General features: G+C 46.7%; 1 protein-coding gene and 1 long non-coding RNA gene across 2 annotated transcripts; both read right to left on the bottom strand.

Moving 5' to 3' along the window:
- Positions 1-6584: 6584 nt before the first annotated feature.
- LOC136506905 (L-type lectin-domain containing receptor kinase IX.1-like) lies at positions 6585-7217 on the bottom strand. The gene has a single exon (XM_066501791.1). The coding sequence runs from the start codon at positions 7215-7217 to the stop codon at positions 6585-6587; it is 633 nt and encodes a 210-aa protein (XP_066357888.1).
- Positions 7218-7572: 355 nt separating this feature from the next.
- LOC136508960 (uncharacterized) lies at positions 7573-8100 on the bottom strand. Its single transcript, XR_010772160.1, has 2 exons — positions 7910-8100; positions 7573-7812 (listed from the first exon to the last, which is right to left on the bottom strand). It is a non-coding gene; the product is annotated as an uncharacterized lncRNA (long non-coding RNA).
- Between the last annotated feature and the right edge of the window lie 10779 nt (positions 8101-18879).

Here is an 18879-nt window from a genome sequence, read left to right as displayed (position 1 = left end):
GGCGCGCGCGGTGGAGGCCGCACGAGGAAGAAGACGGCGGCGCCGGTGTCACGGAAGGCGAACGGACGCGGCGCGAGGTCGAAGAAGAGGCCGGGCGGCGGTGTTCGACGAGGAAGAAGACGAGCAGATCGATCTGCCAGGCGCTGGAGGTTATATAGCAGAGGAGAATTACTCCCGGTGCCAGCCACCAACCGGGAGTAAAAACCCTTTACTCCCGGTGCGTATTACCAACCGGGAGTAAAGGTTCCTTTACTCCCGGTGCGTGTTACCAACCGGGAGTAAAGGTATACCTTTACTCCCGGTTGGTAACACGCACCGGGAGTAAAGGCTTTTTTTGGCGGGCCACGAAACTGCAGCCCACCTTTACTCCCGGGTGGGCTTCCCACCCGGGAGTAAAGGTGGCCTGCAGTTTCGTTTCCCGCCTGTTTTAAGCAATAGTCTTGTTAAATACAATAGAAATGCAATAGTTTTTATTAAATACATAGTAAATTAAATAAAAGGCATAAAATTATTTTGTTAAAAATATGAATTTTATTTTTGTTTATTGCACATAGGAAAAATCGATAACCTAACTTTTTTTATTTTTTGTTAGAATTATAAAACATAATGTAACTAATATTTATTATTTCGTTAATGCAAAAATGTAGTGTTTAATTAAAATTATTAAAATTATTGGTTTTGGACAGGAAATTTGTTTTCACATCATTTTAACGTTAATATTTTAATTTTTCATCACTCAGTATCCTAATTTACCTTTTTGAGAGAGAAATCCCACCAAATCAAACATTGATTTAATTTGAAATATGACATAATAAACATCTGAATTCACAATTATTACATAATATCTCAAACACACACTATATTAAATCACTATATCATCAAGTGGGCACAGCAGTGAACTTCTTCTTTACGTATGTCCCTTGGTTATGATCGCTTCGTAACCATGGAGTGTCCTCATCATTTACCAAGATGCTAGGGTCTTTGTTCACTTTGAAGGGCGGAATTCGGTCATCCTTTTCATATTCTTCTGACATGTCCGACTTGTCCTCAATTCCCACGATGACTCTTTTCCCTGAAAGAACTATGTGGCGCTTTGGCTCTTTGGTTGAGTCATTATCGTTTTTCCCTCTTTTTGGTTTGGTAGACATATCATTGACATAGAACACCTGATTCACATCCTTGGCAAGGACGAATGGTTCGTCTTTGTACCCAATATTACTAAGGTCTACTGTTGTCATTCCATACTCGTTGTCTACTGTTACTCCGCCTCCGGTCACCTTGACCCATTGGCACTTGAACAATGGGATCTTCAAAGTAGGTGCATATTCTAGTTCCCATATTTCATCTATGCGTCCATAATATGTCTGCTTATTCCCATTCGGGTCTGTGGCATCTATGCGGACACCACTGTTTTGGTTGGTACTCCTTTTATCTTGGGCTACTGTGTAGAATATGTTCCCATTTATCTCGTACCCTTTGTATGTGACGATATGCCATGATGGTTGCATAGCCAATAAATACAGTTGCTCATGGATGCTCTCATCACCTTGACATTTTTTTCGCAACCAACCGCCGAAAGTTTCCATGTGCTTATGCGTAATCCAAGCTTCAGTCTTGCCTGGAAACTCGGATCGTAAGAGATCCTTGTGTGTCTCAATATACGGATCTACCAAAGAGGAGTTCTGTAGAACTGTGTAGTGCGCTTTATTGAAATAATCATCATCCGTACCAATATATGTTTTCCTCCCTAGTGTCCCCTTTCCGCTTAGTCTCCCCTCATGTCTCGATTCAGGAACACCAATCGAGTCAAGGTCGGGAATAAAGTCAACACAGAACTCAATGACCTCTTCTGTTCCATAGCCCTTGGCGATGCTTCCTTCTGGGCGAGCACGGTTGTGAACATATTTCTTTAGGACTCCCATGAATCTCTCTAAGGGGAACATGTTGTGTAGGAACACAGGACCGAGAGTGAAAATCTCCTTGACTAGGTGAACTAGGAGGTGTGTCATAATATCAAAGAAGGAAGGAGGGAACACTAACTCAAAGCTGACGAGACATTGAACCACATCATTCTGTAGTTTAGCTAGATCAGTTGGATCAATTGCCTTCTGAGAAATTGCATTGAGGAATGCACATAGCTTTACGGTGGCTAGACGTACATTTGGAGGTAGAATTCCTCTTAATGCAACTGGAAGTAATTGCGTCATGAGAACGTGACAGTCATGGGACTTTAAGTTACAGAATTTCTTCTCTGTCACATTTATAATACCCTTTATATTCGAGGAGAATCCAGATGGTACCTTGATGTTGTTTAAGCATTCAAACATGATTTCCTTCTCCTCTTTGCTTAGAGTGTAGCTAGCAGGACGTAAGTAATGGCGTCCATCATCTGTCTTCTCTGGATGCAGGTTGTCTCTTTCTCTCAAACAACGCAGGTCCTGTCGTGCTTCAAATGTGTCCTTAGGCTTTCCATACACACCCATAAAGCCTAGCAGGTTCACACAAAGATTCTTCGTCAGGTGCATCACGTCGATCGAGCTACGGACCTCCAGGACTTGCCAATAGGGTAGGTCCCAAAATATGGACTTTTTCTTCCACATGGGTGCGTGACCGTTAGCGTCTTTCGGAATAGGTTGGCTTCCATGTCCTTTTCCAAAGACGACTTTCACATCATTGACCATATCGAGTACATCCTCACCGGTTCGGTTGCGAGGCTTGGTCAGGTGGTCTGCTTTCCCTTTAAAATGCTTACCTTTCTTTCTTACGGGGTGATTTGCAGGAAGAAATCGACGATGGCCAAGGTACACGACCTTTCGACATTTTTTCAAGAATACACCTCTAATATCACCGAAGCAGTGTGTGCATGCATTATATCCCTTGTTTGACTGTCCTGAAAGATTACTTAGAGCAGGCCAATCATTGATTGTTACGAACAACAATGCTCGCAGATCAAAGTGTTCCTGTTTGTACTCATCCCACACACGTACACCTTCTTTATTCCACAAAATGAGAAGTTCATCAATAAGTGGTCTCAGGTACACATCGATGTCATTGCCAGGTTGCTTCGGGCCTTGGATGAGCACAGGCATCATAATGAACTTCCGCTTCATGCATAACCAAGGAGGAATGTTGTAGATACTTAGAGTAACAGGCCAAGTGCTATGACTACTGTTCTGCTCTCCAAAAGGATTGATACCATCTGTACTTAAAGCAAACCTTAAGTTTCTTGCGTCATTTGCAAACTCCGGGAATTCTCTATCGATTGCTCTCCACTGGGACCCATCAGCAGGGTGTCTCAACATATTGTCTACCTTACGGTCTTCTTTGTGCCATCGTAACAATTTTGCATGTTCTTTGTTTCTGAACAGACGTTTCAAGCGTGGTATTATAGGAGCATACCACATAACCTTGGCAGGGATTTTCTTACGTGGACGTTCGCCCTCAACATCACCAGGGTCATCTCGCCTGATCTTATACCGCGACGCATGGCATACCGGGCATGCATCCAATTTCTCGTACTCTTTGCCACGGTATAGGATGCAGTCATTAGGACATGCATGTATCTTCTCTATTTCTAGCCCCATAGGACAGACAACTTGTTTTGCTTCGTAGGTAGTGGCGGGCAATTCATTGTACTTCGGAAGCATCTTCTTTTGGATTTTTAGTAACTCTCCAAATCCCTTGTCAGATACACCATTCTTTGCCTTCCATTGCAGCAATTCTAGTGTGGTTCCCAACTTTTTCTGCCCTGCATCACAAGTTGGGTACAACAATTTCTTGTGATCTTCTAGCATCCGCTCGAACTTGATCTTCTCCTTTTCACTTTCACATTCTCTTTGTGCATCACGAATGACCTGACAAAGATCATCAGCCGGCTCATCTTCTGTGGCTACCTCTTCTTCAGCTTCTCCCATTGCAGTATCATTGAAGCACGCACCATCAGGAATAATATCATTGTCGTCCCATTGTTCTTCTTCATCTTCTTCCATTACAACACCGGTTTCTCCGTGCTTTGTCCAACAAATATAGTTTGGCATGAAACCCGACTTGAACAAGTGTGAATGAAGAGTCCTTGAGCAAGGATATTCCACCGTATTCTTACATATGGCACATGGGCAGCACATGAAACCGTCGCGTTTGTTTGTCTCGGCCGCACGTAATAAAGAATGCACGCCGTCAATGAACTCTTGTGAGCAGCGATCAGCATTATACATCCAATGACGGCTCATCTGCATTACATGACATAAATATCATATTAAAACCTAGATCATAATTAATTATTTATACAACATGCGTGCCACCACAAAAGATACAAATTTATGAAAGCATCGCTACAATGTAGACAATCCCAACTACCACTAAAAGAACTAAAGCTAAAATACATTTCAGGAGCACAAGGATTTCGCGACCAATCTCAACTAAAACAGACAGATCCCCCGATTGTGCAACATCTTTGGGCTTCTTCGACTGGATCACTGCCTCATTAGCCGCCGTATCTGCCTGTTGTGCAAGATATTTTTGCACGAGTTCAACATACTCTTCCTCCCAGTAGAAGCCTGAACATCGTCCACTGCCATCCCACTGAAATTAAAACAAAAAACTAGAACTTTAATCACAACCATCATGAAAATAGGTATAAACTAACCATAATCATTAAATACGATAAAATAACTCACATTGCGATCCGGACACTTGTAGAAGATACGATCCTTGTTGGGACCCTCCTTCTTCACTCGGTACTCCATCACAATCTTCATCTCATCACGACACTTGCCGCATGGAATGAGAGGAAGGCCCGGCCTAAGTCGCTTTGGAAACCCATGAGAGGCCGAGGACCCGGAAGCAGTTGCCATCTACTCTCTATACTCATTTTTTAATACACTATAAATTTCTTCTTTTATAAACAAATAAAATTAACAAACTATAAAATTATCTAGATCTCTAAACAATGATATTTTTAATGGTCATTGTGTTCTCGTCTTTTACTGCGGCAGGTAAGTAATTCATATGATATTTCCGCAAATTAACAGAAGAATGGGAATGTACAACTACTACTTGATGTCCGTTACCGCTCGACAGAGAACATGCTTGCCGAGCTGAACACGGTCCGCAAGTTCAACTAGTACGGATTTTCTATAATTTTCTAACTATTTTCTAAGTTTTTATTTATATATACTACGTTTAGGTACGGTGATTGACAGACTACTACGACGATATCGGGACATGTGAATAAATAACCATCCGTACTAGTTGACCTTGCTTACGTGATCAGCTCGGCGAGGATTTCTCCACCGGACGGCACCGTACTTGGTCAAGGAAGAGCTCCGATTCTACGAGGAAGGGAACACGGTCTTCCACGACCGTTATCGCTCTCCCTCGTAGAATCAAAGCTCCTCCTTGACGTCCGTTACCGCTCGGCAGAGAACATCCTCGCCGACCTGAACACGGTCCGCAAGTTCAACTAGTAAGGATTTGCTATAATTTTCTAACTATTTTCTAACTTTATATTTATATATACTTTAACCTTCTTTCATGTAAATATGCAAGCTTAAAGTGATTTTGAGCTCAAATTGCTTACAAATGAAAAAAAACCACAATAAAGAACCATAAATATATATAGTGAATAAAATGGTATAAGAAAATGGTAAAAAATGAGAGTATGAGATTGGTAACCTTTACAACTGAAGAATCGACGGAGGAATCGAAGAATGGATGGAGGAACAATGGAGGGAGGGAGGAAGCAAGAACACTACTGCAGTGAGCTTCAAAATGTGCTGAGCTCGGGCTCGGGGAGGAAGGAGGAGACGGCCGATTTATAAAGGGAGAACATTTAGTCCCGGTTGATAGATCCAATCGGGACTAAAGGTAACTTTCCAACCCCGGGCGCAGCCACGGCCCGGGAGTAGACCTTTACTCCCGGTTGGAGCCACCAACCGGGAGTAAAAGTATACCTTTAGTCCCGGTTGGTGGCTCCAACCGGGACTAAAGGTCCCTGCCACCTCTGTCTGGCGCAGTAGCCGTTGGGCAGGAACCTTTAGTCCCGGTTGGAGCCACCAACCGGGACTAAAGGTATTTCTAGTCCCGGGGGCAAAAAATTCCGGGACTAGAGCCCATTTTGGCCGAGGATCAAAGGTCTGTTCTCTACTAGTGAGGGGTCCATTCTGTGGCAACCAAACAGGCTCTTAAGGCCCCTTTAAAATACATGGATTTTTTTTTGAAGGAAAAATACATGGATTTTACAGGACACTAACATGACTCCTAATTGCCAAAACTTAAATTCAAAATTTTTTTTTGTCAAAACTTAATTAGATTGCTAACTCAAATGGAAGCCTCCGTTGGGAGGTAAGGAAAAGCTGACTTTTCCAAGAATTTAAGCCTTTCCAAACAACGCCGTAATGATACTCTGTGTTGATGTAAAAAAACTAAAAACACATTTTACAAAGATGGTTGCTTTAAGTGAAGAACTACGACAAATGTTTGTTTTTTATAAGTCAAGAAGTACAACAATGATGAATGTACCTGAAAAAAAGTAATTTTACAGTCAATATATAAAATTAACTCACACAGTCGCCATTGGATGTAAATCAAGCCAACTCTTTTGAATCCCGGAGCAAGGCCGAGGACGCCGACTCGGCAGAGAGCTTGGAATGGCCGCCGGTTGTCATCGTGGTCGTGAAAGAGAAGCTCTGAACGGACAATGCGTCGACAGCACGTCCAGTGACGGCGAACTCAGACACCGTCCTGTACATCTGAGGCGTGAGCTCTGGAAGCCTGGCGTCCTCCGACTGCAGAACATGCATGGCCTGCGCGATGGACGGCTGCTCGCTCTGGTCAGGATGCGCGCACCACAGTCCGACGACGAGCACCCTCTCCATGCACCTGTCATCAGCCTCATCGCCGGCGGCCCTCAGCCGCTTGTCCGACGTGTCAAGGATCGCGTTCCGGCCGTACAGACCCCACATCCACTTGACCAGGACGAAGTGCGCACGTCCTTCAATCAGGATCACGGGGCACCGGCCGGAGACGATCTCGAGGAGGACGATGCCGAAGCTATAGACGTCAGAGTAGGTGCTTGGGTGGTGCGTGTTGACGAACTCCGGGTCGATGTACCCTGCCGTGCCCATCACGGCCTTTGTGGTGTGCCACCATGCGCCATGGTCACCGAGCCTGGCCAGACCAAAGCCGCCGAGCCTGGTGCTGAGGGACTCATCCAGCATGATGTTGCTGGGTTTGATATCGCCGTGCACGACGCACTGCTCCCACTCCTGATGGAGATACCGCAGCGCGGATCCCAAGCCAAGGATGATGTGGTACCTTTGTGGCCACGTCAGAAAGCTCTCGCTGTTGTGGAGATGCTTGTCGAGGCCAAGGTTTTGGGATTCAAAACGCTAAAAATTTCGGTGGTCACCGAAATTGACGAAATTCGGAAATTTCAGAAATTTCGGACCGGTTTTCAGTTAAGTTGACCAGTCAAACATTTCGTATTTGCCGAATTTTGACAAATTTGGTCCGAATTTTTGATAAAAAATAGAACAGCAGAGAAATCAATTAAAAACGATCAAACAATACATATACTTCGATCAAGGCTTAAGAACAATAAATACTCCAATAGTTTTCAAACAGAGACTGCAGCAAGCACAAATTTAATTTCACAAGTAGTGCCGACCATGGTGCTGTAGCCCTTGCATGCCCATCTGCAGCATCACCACGGGCCACGGCTAATGCTTGCACTGCCCCTGGCCCTCATCTGGCTGATGCCGCTGCTACCAGTAGATTGGTGATTTGTTTTCCATGGCGCCACCGAATGAACCACTACAGCAACAATGGAGGATTGGGGATTAGGGATTGGGGAGTATTCAGGACAGGAGAGGAGAGGAGTGGAAGGGAAGACGATGGGAAAGGAGTGTACTGAACGGGAGATCCGTCGCCGCGCTTTCTGGTTGCGGGCACGCGCGCGCGCAACGCGCTAGGCGAGCCGCCGCCAGCCAGACGAACGGGAGGGAGGAAAAACGAAACTCCAGGGTTTTCACTTCTGTGTTTGTGCTTTTATATCTATGGAGGGCTTATGCAGGCTGCTAGATACCATGGGCTGGGCCGAAAATTCAAATTGGGCCGAAATATTTTGTCCGGTACCATTTTTTCTCGGGCCTGTCCGAAATGGATGAATCCCACCGAATTTCGGCCCAATTCGGTCGAATCCCAGAACCGTGGTTGGATGTCAAAAATGCTTTTCTACATAGAACTCTGCAGGAGACCGTGTATTATGAGTAAACATCTGGATTTCTCGACTCCACTCACCTCGGTTATGTCTGTCGCCTGAATAAGTCTCTTTGGTCTGAAGAAGGTGCCCTGTATGATCAGCTCGCCTCTCATATTCTCTCCATGGGGTTTGTTGGTGCCTGGTCTAACACTTCCCTTCTTGTCTATCGCCATGGTGTTAACACAACATACCTACTGCTCTATGTCAATGATATTGTGCTCACTACTTCGTTTGAGTCTCTACTTTGTTGCATTATTGTTGCTTTGACCTAGGAGTTCTCGATGGAGAATCTTGTCCCTTTGCATAATTTCCTGGGAGTTTCTGTTGCCCGTCGTGCTAGTGGACTTTTTCTCTCTCAACAGCAGTATATGGTTGACATCCTTGCTTGGGCCTATATGTTTGATTGCAAGCCTTGCACTACACTTGCCGACACTCATGCCAAGGTTTCTGGTGATGGTGCCCATGTCTAATGGCATCGACTATATCGTGCTCTTGCTGGTGCTCTGCACTACCTGACTTTCACCAGACCAAATATTGCCTATGTTGTCTAGCAGGTGTGTCTTCATATGCACGATTCGTGTGAGACTCATCTTGCTCTGATCGAGCAGATCCTCCAATATATTCGTGCCACCAATTGACTTTGGACTATAACACTACTCTTCCACAACATCTACTCTAGTGGCCTATTCTGATATGATGCTGATTGGGCTAGTTGCCCAGATACTTGCCTCTCCACCTCAGACTATGCAGTGTTCTTGGGTGATAATTTTGTCTCTTTGTCATCTTATTAAGCGCCAGCTCACAGTTTCCCGTTCCAGCGTAGAAGCAGAATACCGTGTTTTTGCCAATGTTGTCGCAGAGCTATATCTTGCTCGCGCCAGCTGCTTGCTGAGCTTCACTGTCCCATTGAGAAGGCCTTGATCATCTGTTGTGATAATGTCAGTGCAATTTACCTCTCAAGCAATCTGGTTCAACATAAACGCACAAAACACATTGAGAGTGCTTTCACTTTGTTCGCAACAAAGTTGCTACTGGCCATTTTCGTGTTCCTACCATGTCCCAATATGTCGATGATAGGATATTTCCTTTTGTTGTGATGCGTACTCTATATATTTGCCAGTAATATTCATTGCATGGTTACCCAAATTTCGCAAGCTATTAGTGTCGTTAGAGAGTCTTAGTGCAGGAGAATGTCACGATGTTGTGTCCGCAAGAAACCAAAGTAGTTAGCCTAACAATGGCTAATGAGTTAATGGGAACACAATTTGACTAAGCCTGCCTACTGGCACATGGTGCGTCTGGTGGTGTCCTCGCCGGCCACATGGCGTCGTGATTTGTGGTCGGCCTCGGACCAGTGATGAGCTCTTGTTTTTCCCTCCTCGTCTTTCCCCAACAGGTTGCTTCAACGTTGTCATCAGTTTTTTTTTATGATATTCATCTATGTCATCATTGATACGGTGCAAATTTGTGGTATATTTTAAAAAGTCCGAAGACTGTAGCTAGACACCAGATTCTAACGTCTCTCGGACGTTGCTCAGTGTTTGTGGACGGTTTCAAGCAAGTAAACATATTGGTGGATTCCGCATCAACCTTATTAGTCTGTTTCTAGTCATCTATTGATATTATAAACCCAGATTGCGACCCGTGGAAAATGGAAACGAATGCATGAGTTACCACGGTCGTACGAACCAGTAGTTCGTATTGTAGTCTTTCTCATCAAGAAGAAAAAAAACACAAGAGTTAGGCTATAGGAAGATTCGTCGAAGGTAACCATCCGAACTCAGTCCACTCCTCCATATCATATAGTAGTGTCTACCTGTACTCCTTCCACGTTCCAAGATCATTTGTTGGGAAGCCATGGTGATGAGCTCGATCTTGTTCCTCCCTCCTCGTCTTTTCCTCATGCCTCTACCGCTGCTTCTTGATGTTGGCCATCCATTTCCGTCGCGCTAGCTCGCTGTCCTTCAACCTTAGCTTCACCACACCCCAAAGGCCTGCTAACCTCAGTGAACTGATAATCTGCACTGGGGATGCGCGCCTCCGTGTGGATGCGCTTTGGCTGACAAGAATCAGATACGACCAACTAGCCCCGAACAGTGTTGGCCGGGTCCAATATGCGGATCCAGTGCCGCTATGGGACAGAGCTAGTGGTAAGATGGCCAGCTTCACCACCACCTTCTCCTTCCACATATCTTGAGATGGCAACGTCATCGGCATCGGCAACGGCACTGGCGACGGGCTGGCTTTCTTCCTCGCGTCTCCCCAGTCCGGTGTCCCCGCCAACGACAGCAGCGGTGGAGCCTTTGGTCTCCTCCCCCAGGATCCCAGGTACTGGACCAGCAATAACGCCGGTGATGATAGAAGGATCACCGTAGTCGAGTTTGACACCTTTCAGAATGCGCAATACTATGATCCAAGCAAGGACCATGTTGGAATCGACGTCAATAACCTCGTCTCCACAGAATACATCAACACCACTTGGCCCAACACGATGACGTCCAATTTCACCAAGATGGCCACTGTCAGCTACGACAATGTCACTCAGTTGCTAGCTGTCCATGTCAAGATCGGCGATAAACTGTACAACGCCAGCATGTCAGTTGACCTGAGGAACTACCTGCCAGAGTATGTCACCGTGGGCTTCTCAGCGGCGACTGGTGTGATAAGCGAGCTGAACGGCCAGAGCCATATATTATCATGGTCATTCAGCTCCACTATGGAACCCAAGCAGCAAAAGCAACCCCAGAAGAATAGTACCATTCTGCTGGTCTCTCCGCTCGTGCCTCTTCTGTTTCTGTTGGCATGTGCAGCCGTGTGCTTCCTTCTATGGCAGAAACGAAGACCTGGAGGAAGCGGCGATAGCGACTATGAAGAGGAAGATGATAGGACCAAGCTGGAGAAAGTAGTGGCGACTATGACAGGTAGTTGCCAGGATCAGTGAGGCCCTTCTTGAAGTCAAGAAGAGCATCCCGCTCGCTCGGGATGCAGGGATTGCTTGGTGGAGGTGCAGGTTGGATTGGGGTGGTAGATGAGCTCCGTAGGGACGACGATACAAGGCGCAGTATTATTGTTATGGTGATCACTCTGAACAAAAGTGATAGTTTGGCCATGTTGTTTTGCCAGTTTCTTTGGGTTTCTTGTAGCTAAGGGAGTGTGCAGAGATGGCATATATATGAGGGATTGCATGCATAGAACCGTGCTCTGGGCGTTTGGCCTTATTTATAAGCGCTCATGATTCATGAAGCCAACACGGGGCACCAAGAGTCAAGTGTCAAGAGCCATGATGCGCTCTGGGAACAATATCTCTAATAATGCATGATGTGTCTCTCATTATCTCACATTAACTACTACTTCTTCCTATGTTCCAAATTATAAGTCGTTTTGGCTTTTCTAGATACATTTTTGTACTATATATCTAAACATAGTGTATATAACTAAGTGCATAGCAAAAACAATAATGTATCTAAAAAAATCAAAATGACTTATAATTTGGAACGGAGGGAGTATTTAGTTTCCACCACAAATAATTTGTGGAGTCGAGGGGAGAAGTGAAAATTTTAATATATGCACCACAAATAATGCTAAGTCTAATGGACAAGATCTTGCTTGCATTAATTATCCCTTTTGAGGTCTTTTGAATTGAATGGGTCTGATGCCAGAGTGACACGACTTTGTCAGACTTCTTTAATTTGCTGCCTTCTTATGGGATAGGCGTTGCTGTTTTTAATGGCGAAGGCCTTTTCCCTGGTTTTAGCGCCATGATAGTTTTTGCCCTGATGCCTGAGTTTGGACAGGTCTTTGTCAAGGTCGGAGGCCTTTTTTTTTGGCTTTTAGTGCCATGATGGTTTTTGCCTTGATGCTTGAATTTGGACAGGTCTTCGTCATGGTCGGAGGCCTTTTCTCTTGCTTTTAGTGCCATAATGGTTTTTGCCTTGATGCCTGAATTTGGACAGGTCTTCATCAAGGTCGAAGGCTTTTTTGGCCGTGGAGGTCGTTTCAAATTGCCAAGGCCTGTGGCCGGTGCTTTGAAAGGACCTCTGCTCATTTTTATTCACCGAATATTGCGGCACTAGAGCTGGCCGCTTTCGGTTTTGGACTTTTCGAGCGTTCTTTTGGGGAATTACCTCTTTATACTTCTAGAGGAATTTTACATTGAGCCTGCCTCGTTAAAAACCTCACCTCCGCTTGGAGTTCCCCTGTGAGGAAAAGAGTACATGCTCTTTTACAGATTTTGAGTCTAAAAGAAGAACTGAAAAGTAGAAAAGGAAAGGAGGGGCCTCCGCTTATAATTCGCAGAGGTTGCCCTTTGGTACATTGCCTAGATGTAGAATCTGCGGAGGTTGTCAATATTCCAAGTGTGTGTTGTTGTGACACCTTCGCTGTCGGTCAGGTAGAATGATCCCGGGCGTCCTGCTGCCACTGCTCTGTATGGACCTTCCCATTTTGACTGTAGTTTGCCTACATGTTGTGCGTTGGGTTTTCTTCTGAGTACAAGGTCTCCGTCTTTTATGTTTTTCCTTACCACCTGAGAGTCTCTCCACTTCTTGGTTTGGGATTGATACTTTGCGATATTTTCGACAGCTTCTAGTCTTGTGGCTTCTATTGTTTCTTTTGCATATTCTTCATCTTGCAACATTAACTATCTTGTTGTGCGGAGGCTTTCATGCTTGATTTCTTCTGGCATCATGGCCTCTTCGCCATAAAGTAGCTTGAACGGTGTGAATCATGTGGTTCTTGAGATAGTTGTGTTGTGTGATCAAATAACTCTAGGTAATTCATCTACCCATTTTCCTTTGCGGAGGCCCAGCAAAGTTTTTGATATTGCTGAAAACACTGCTCTGTTTGCTCTTTCCACAGCACCATTGAACTCTGGGAGATGGCATTGTGGGAGGGCTAATCACTGGTGGAGGTCCCTGTGGTATGGTTGCAGTTGGTGTTGTTGCGGAGGCTAGGATTATGGAGGTTGACGCTGGTACTACATGCTGCATACTCAGCATCTCTACATGTAGGATTGCCGACTACTGTCTGATTTCTGCTGCTTGTGCTGATGCTTGGGTTGCTTGTTGATTGGCTGTGAATGCTGCTGCCATTCTGTCCCTTTCTTATTGCGCTCTCTACAACTATGCTAGCAGTTGCTGTAGCTCTTGCTCAGGCATTGCACCTTGGGGTGGTTGGGCCTCTGGATCTTGAGCCTCTATGCCTTCATGTTCCCGAGGTTGACCTTGGGGGTCTGCTCTGGTGTCATCCTCCATTTGCGGAGTTGCGTAGGTGCTACGCGTGTTGCGCCTGGGCCTCCCTCTTTGACCCGTGGTCGTTGGAGCTCTCATGGTTGTTTTTCTTTTCCCTGCCATCATTGGTTTGTCTTGGCCAAACCACGGTGGGCGCCAGACAGTGTAGTGGAGGTAGGGGCCTCCGTCCGCAAGGCGCTGCTCCTGGGCGGAGGCTCGGGAAATAGGCACGACAGGTGGGAGAGTAGGGAGATGACACGTAGAAACTAGGGTTTCATTAATTCATTCACCCCCCAACTTACTTTTACAAGTGCTCCCTATTTATAGGACTCAACTACCTCTCGACAGAGTTTATTACAATGCCCCTCAACTGCTACAGTATATTCCTGGAATATTCTGCCACCAGTCTCTCGTTTGTGGGGCAACCTCGACACGCTGTCTTCAAGTAATGGGCCTCCATGAACGGGTGGCCCACCGGATCTCAGTCTTCGGCCCAGAGGCCTGGGTTGTCGACACCAGCCTTCGTCCTAGGGCGCGCAGCCACCTGCGCGTAGTCTCCGCCGGTCCAGTCGGAGACCCCATGCGTGAGTCTCTGCCTAGCCCGACCGGACCTGAAAGGATCAAGATGCCCAAGAGGGGGGTGAATTGGGTTAATTCTAAATTCTCTTGCAATAATCAAACCCTACGGATAGCCCAATTAACCCCTTGTGCCTAGAAAAGTGTTTCTATTAAATTAATGCACAAAAGACTTGCAACCTATGTTCCAAACTTACTCTAGCATAGCAATTCTATGAATGTAAAGACAAGTATTGAATTGCTCAAAGTAAATACTTAAAGTAAATGCTCAAAGTAAATGGAGAGAGAAACACGGCGATGTTTTGCCGAGGTATCAGAGTGTCGCCACTCTCCACTAGTCCTCGTTGGAGCACCGGCGCAAGGGTGTAGCTCCCCCTTGATCCGCGCAAGGATCAAGTGCTCTCTACGGGTTGATTCTTTGACACTCCGTCGCGGCGAATCACCCAAAGCTGCTCACAACTTGAGTTGGGTCACCCACAAGCTCCGCCGGGTGATCACCAAGCTCCCAATCACCACCAAGCCATCTAGGTGATGGCGATCACCAAGAGTATCAAGCATGAACTCTCACTTGACCACGCAAAGCCTAAGGAGAAGATGGATGCACACTTGTCTACTCTTGATTCACTAATGAGGTTTCACTCTTGGATTCTCAAATCACAAACACCTCACTAGGACCTTGCTCTTCTTGGCACTCACAAACGTGTTTCTCAGCTGATGGAATGAGCAAAAGTAACTCCACAAACGAGTGGAGCTTCTATTTATAAGGCAGCCTGAAAAACGAACCGTTATGAGCTTCTGCGGGGTGACCGGACGCTCCGATCGTGTAGACCGGACGCTCCGGTCAGTTCAACCCGTGAACCAGTAGTAATGAGTTGACCGGACGCTGGCAGGGTCCGGTCAGCACTGACCGGACGCATCCGGTCAAATAAAACCCTTACTGGAACCTTATTGGACTCGACCGGACGCTGGATACTCAGGGTCCGGTCAGTATTGACCGGACGCGTCCGGTCACACATTATCAAGTCTGGACCCTTACTGGAGTCGACCGGACGCTGGCCCTCAGCATCCGGTCACAATGACCTTCCAGCGTCCGGTCACACCAGACTTGTTCTTCTCGGTCAAATGAACTGACCGGACCCTGCGGCCAGCGTCCGGTCACACCGGAGCCAGTGTCCGGTCAGTATTTGACCCTCCATTCACTTCCAACTCTCGAACATATGTGAATGAAGTTTGCTCCAAAGGATCTTAGGCATTCATAGGAGCTACCTAGAGCTAGTTTTAACAAGTGTGCACCACACCTAACTCACTAGACTCAACTAGGTCAAGCTACCCGTCCATACCCCCTTAATAGTACGGCGAAAAGGAAAAACAAAGTCCTAAACTACTCTAAGTGTCTTTCCAACTCCAATAGACACTTAGAACTAGTCATCCTTAACCTTGTCGTCCATCATTTGAAAACCAAAACGATTTCCATCGTAGGGGCATGACAACTTTGATTGCCCAATTGATCTCCATTACCATGACCTAACTTAATTGCATCTACAAAACACACGTTAGTCATAGTAATCTTGTATTGACATTAATCACCGAAATCCACCAAGGGGCCTAGATGCTTTCAATCTCCTCCTTTTTGGTGATTGATGACAATACCACCTCGAGTATGTGAAAGAGTGAGGTTTTTGATGGGCTTGGTCCATATAAGCTTTTGTCGATAAGAACAAAAGTGTTAGTCAAGCTTATATGACCCAAGCCAACACAATGTACTCAAAGGATGTGAGTTAAGCATGAGTACGATTAACAAAGCTCATTTGCATCAGAGTATAAACGCGAAAGCAAAGGCAAATTAGCATAACACAAATGATATGACATATAGATAATGCCAAGTAGAAATCACACATGTCATATATCACAATCACATAGATAGCACTATCACATATATATAATAGTATGCATGAAAGTAAACACATGAATGCATAAGTAATAGTGTATCACACAAATAGAACTCCAAATGTATATAATAGGCTAATACTAGATAACTAGCTCCCCCTAAGTATAGCTCCCCCTGAGACTACATACTTGAACCCTCTCCCCCTTTGGCGTCAAACACCAAAACCTAGGGGTCGGTCGGCGGGGCTGCAGCGGATGAGCCGGGCGCTGAAGAACGTGGGGCAAGCTGGAACTGGGCACCATCATCATCTGACCCTGAGCTCTGAACTAACTGACCCTCTGTGGCAGGAAGTGTTGCTGAAGCGGTCTAGGTCTGAGCTAGGGCTGGTGCTGCCTGTGAAGCTGCTAGTATGTCTGTTGTAGGATCTGACGCGGCGATAGACGAGGGGAGCCTCTGAGTAGTCACTGCGACTGGAGCTGCTGTAGACGGACCGGCGGTATGCATATGAGGCGGAGTAGGCATGCCGGTCAACTCGCTGAAGGATGCTCCAAGACTCCTGGAGACTGACGTGTCAGGCACAAATAGCGAGGAAGACTGCTCTGGTGTGAAGCCCGTCTGAAGTGGAGTGAACTGCGGGGCTACCACGGGTGAGGCTAACCACTAGGACACCTGTACAAGAGGTGAAGCAAACTGAGCTGGAGGCTGTCCCTGACTCTGGAGCCCACTAGGCTGTACCACTGGAGTCGTCAAAGTGGTGGTAGGCGGAGCAAGCTGGGGCAAAGACTATGGCTGTGGGGCCCCAAGAGCTGTCACTACATGCTACATGAAACCCATAAGCTGCTGCTGCAAGAGTATCTGCTGCTGATGCATCTATTGTTGCTGCTGCTGCCTCTGGAACTCGTCCTATCGAGTTTGAAACTGGGCAAAAGTAGCAGCTGTCTCCTGTGCCTGTCTATCCTATGTCTACTGCATCCGCTCAAGAATAGCAATGAGAGCGGGGTCTGTCTACGGAGCAAGTGGAGCAGAACTGGAGCTACCGGCCTCTACATCGTGTCTGCGTGGAGGCATCTGAGGAATAGGCTGGTAGTCATCGTCAGAGCTATCACTATACTCACTCACATCCTGATGTGCCTCTAGCTCCTCCTCCTCAGTGGCTACAATCCCTCTAATAATCTCATCCTATTGAGCTATGGACTCTGGCACGTCAGGACGACGGCTAGGCTATCTGGGTGCCTGAGGAGTGCTGTGCCTGATCCTCTGTGACAGGTTGTAAGTTGGGAACTCTATGGTGGCACCTATATACTCATCCATCATACCTAGGGGCTTATCAAGCACTACTCTATGGATGAGAAATGTGATCTAGTGAGCATAGGGAAGCTGCCTGCGACCCTTGAATCCCTCAGCTATTGTATCCTCCATCTCTGAAAGAAGGAGATCCCAGATATCAAATACTATCTGCTACATCAGGGCATTGAGAAGCTAGAGCTGTAAGCGAGTTAGGCCCTCCTTGTATCCCAACCTGGGAAGTAGTGTCCTCCTGATAATGGCCTCTAGCACTCTCGCTGTAGGAGTCAAGTCACTGGGGTTCCTGCTCGACCCCTCACCAAAGGGCTCCTTGAAGCAATGTCGCACTAAATCTGTAGGTGGCACCAACCCTCCATGAGGACGCCTGGGAGGCTCCTGCTATCCATAGCAAACCTCATGCATCTTGACAGGCTGCTCCTATAGCCTCAGTATCTCTCTAGCCCTGCCACTCGTCACTCTGTAGTCTTTGCCTCTGAAAGCAAAGTGAATAAATCTGTGATGTGGATCGATGAAGAGTGAAGCATAAAACTGCCGGACCCAAGATGGTACATATATCCCCATCCATCCAATCAAATCTGTCAATCCTGGCAAATATGATAAGTAAGGCCGAATGTGCTCTCCGGCGGCTGCCATAATAGACTCTATCCGACAGACTCTCTGAGATCTAAACACTGCCCCACTGTTGAGATAAGTATTGTAGAAATCTTCCTGCAGTGGCGTGTAGAAACCCTCAGCTGCTCTCTCATCCCTCCTCAGAGGAAACCAAACCTCAGACTCTACAAATCGCAGCTGCTGAACCTGTCTGGCTGTGGCGGCCCTCAAGTCGAGGTGAACCACTGGAGGTGGACCCTGTGGTCTAGGTGGTGGACGTGATCCCCTCCGCTGTGTCAACGGCCTCGACGAGACTGGTACACGGGTCCATCTAAAGCGGCGAAGCTAGGGTGCCGGCTCTGTCTCCTTGGCCTCCTAGGTCTGCTGTGCCTGCTCGCCCTCCTGAGTCTGCTGAACTGGCTCCTGCTCTGCTGACTGACCCTCCTCAATGGCAACCCATCGGCCTACAAACATGGCAGTCCTAGCTGGACTACCGTGACGACGCTCAACCTCCTCAATCGCAGCTCTGACTACTGGTGAAACCGGCTGATCTGTAATGACAACTCCGCTGCGGGCACCGCCTCTCTCGGCACGCTCTGCGGCCTCTGCAACAGCTGCTGCTCTCGTTGTCTCTGTGTCGGGGTACTTGCGCTTCTTGGATGTCACCTGCTTGGTTGACTTGCCCTTCGATCCGGCTGGCTGGCGAGGCGGGGGCCTCCGATCATCATCACCTGGGCCACCACCAACATTCTTGGTGCAAGCCATCTGAACTGACAAGATGATGAACTAACGCTGATGAAGATCAATAGACAAACTAAACCTCTCGAGGCTTGGCCTCGATCCTTACTCGTGAGCTAGGCTCCGAGTTGACTGCCAACTGCCACAAGAACCACAATGGCACCGACACGCTGCACGATAGAATAGATGGATATACAAATAAATACAATATGTCTAATAGATGTGAAACCCTAATAGAGAAAGCAATGTAGATGCGAACTTGAATCGAATGGCTTTCTACCTAACGAACAGCG

This window comes from Miscanthus floridulus, chromosome 15, assembly GCF_019320115.1.
Source record: "Miscanthus floridulus cultivar M001 chromosome 15, ASM1932011v1, whole genome shotgun sequence".
In the NCBI taxonomy this organism is placed as follows: domain Eukaryota; kingdom Viridiplantae; phylum Streptophyta; class Magnoliopsida; order Poales; family Poaceae; genus Miscanthus; species Miscanthus floridulus.
The sequence above is the reverse complement of the archived record's forward strand: the minus strand, read 5'-3'. Positions and strand labels throughout refer to the sequence as shown.

What these genes read in the sequence shown, in the direction of transcription:
- LOC136506905 (XM_066501791.1), bottom strand. Translation starts at nt 7,217, where the DNA reads ATGCTGGATGAGTCCCTCAGCACCAGGCTCGGCGGCTTTGGTCTGGCC.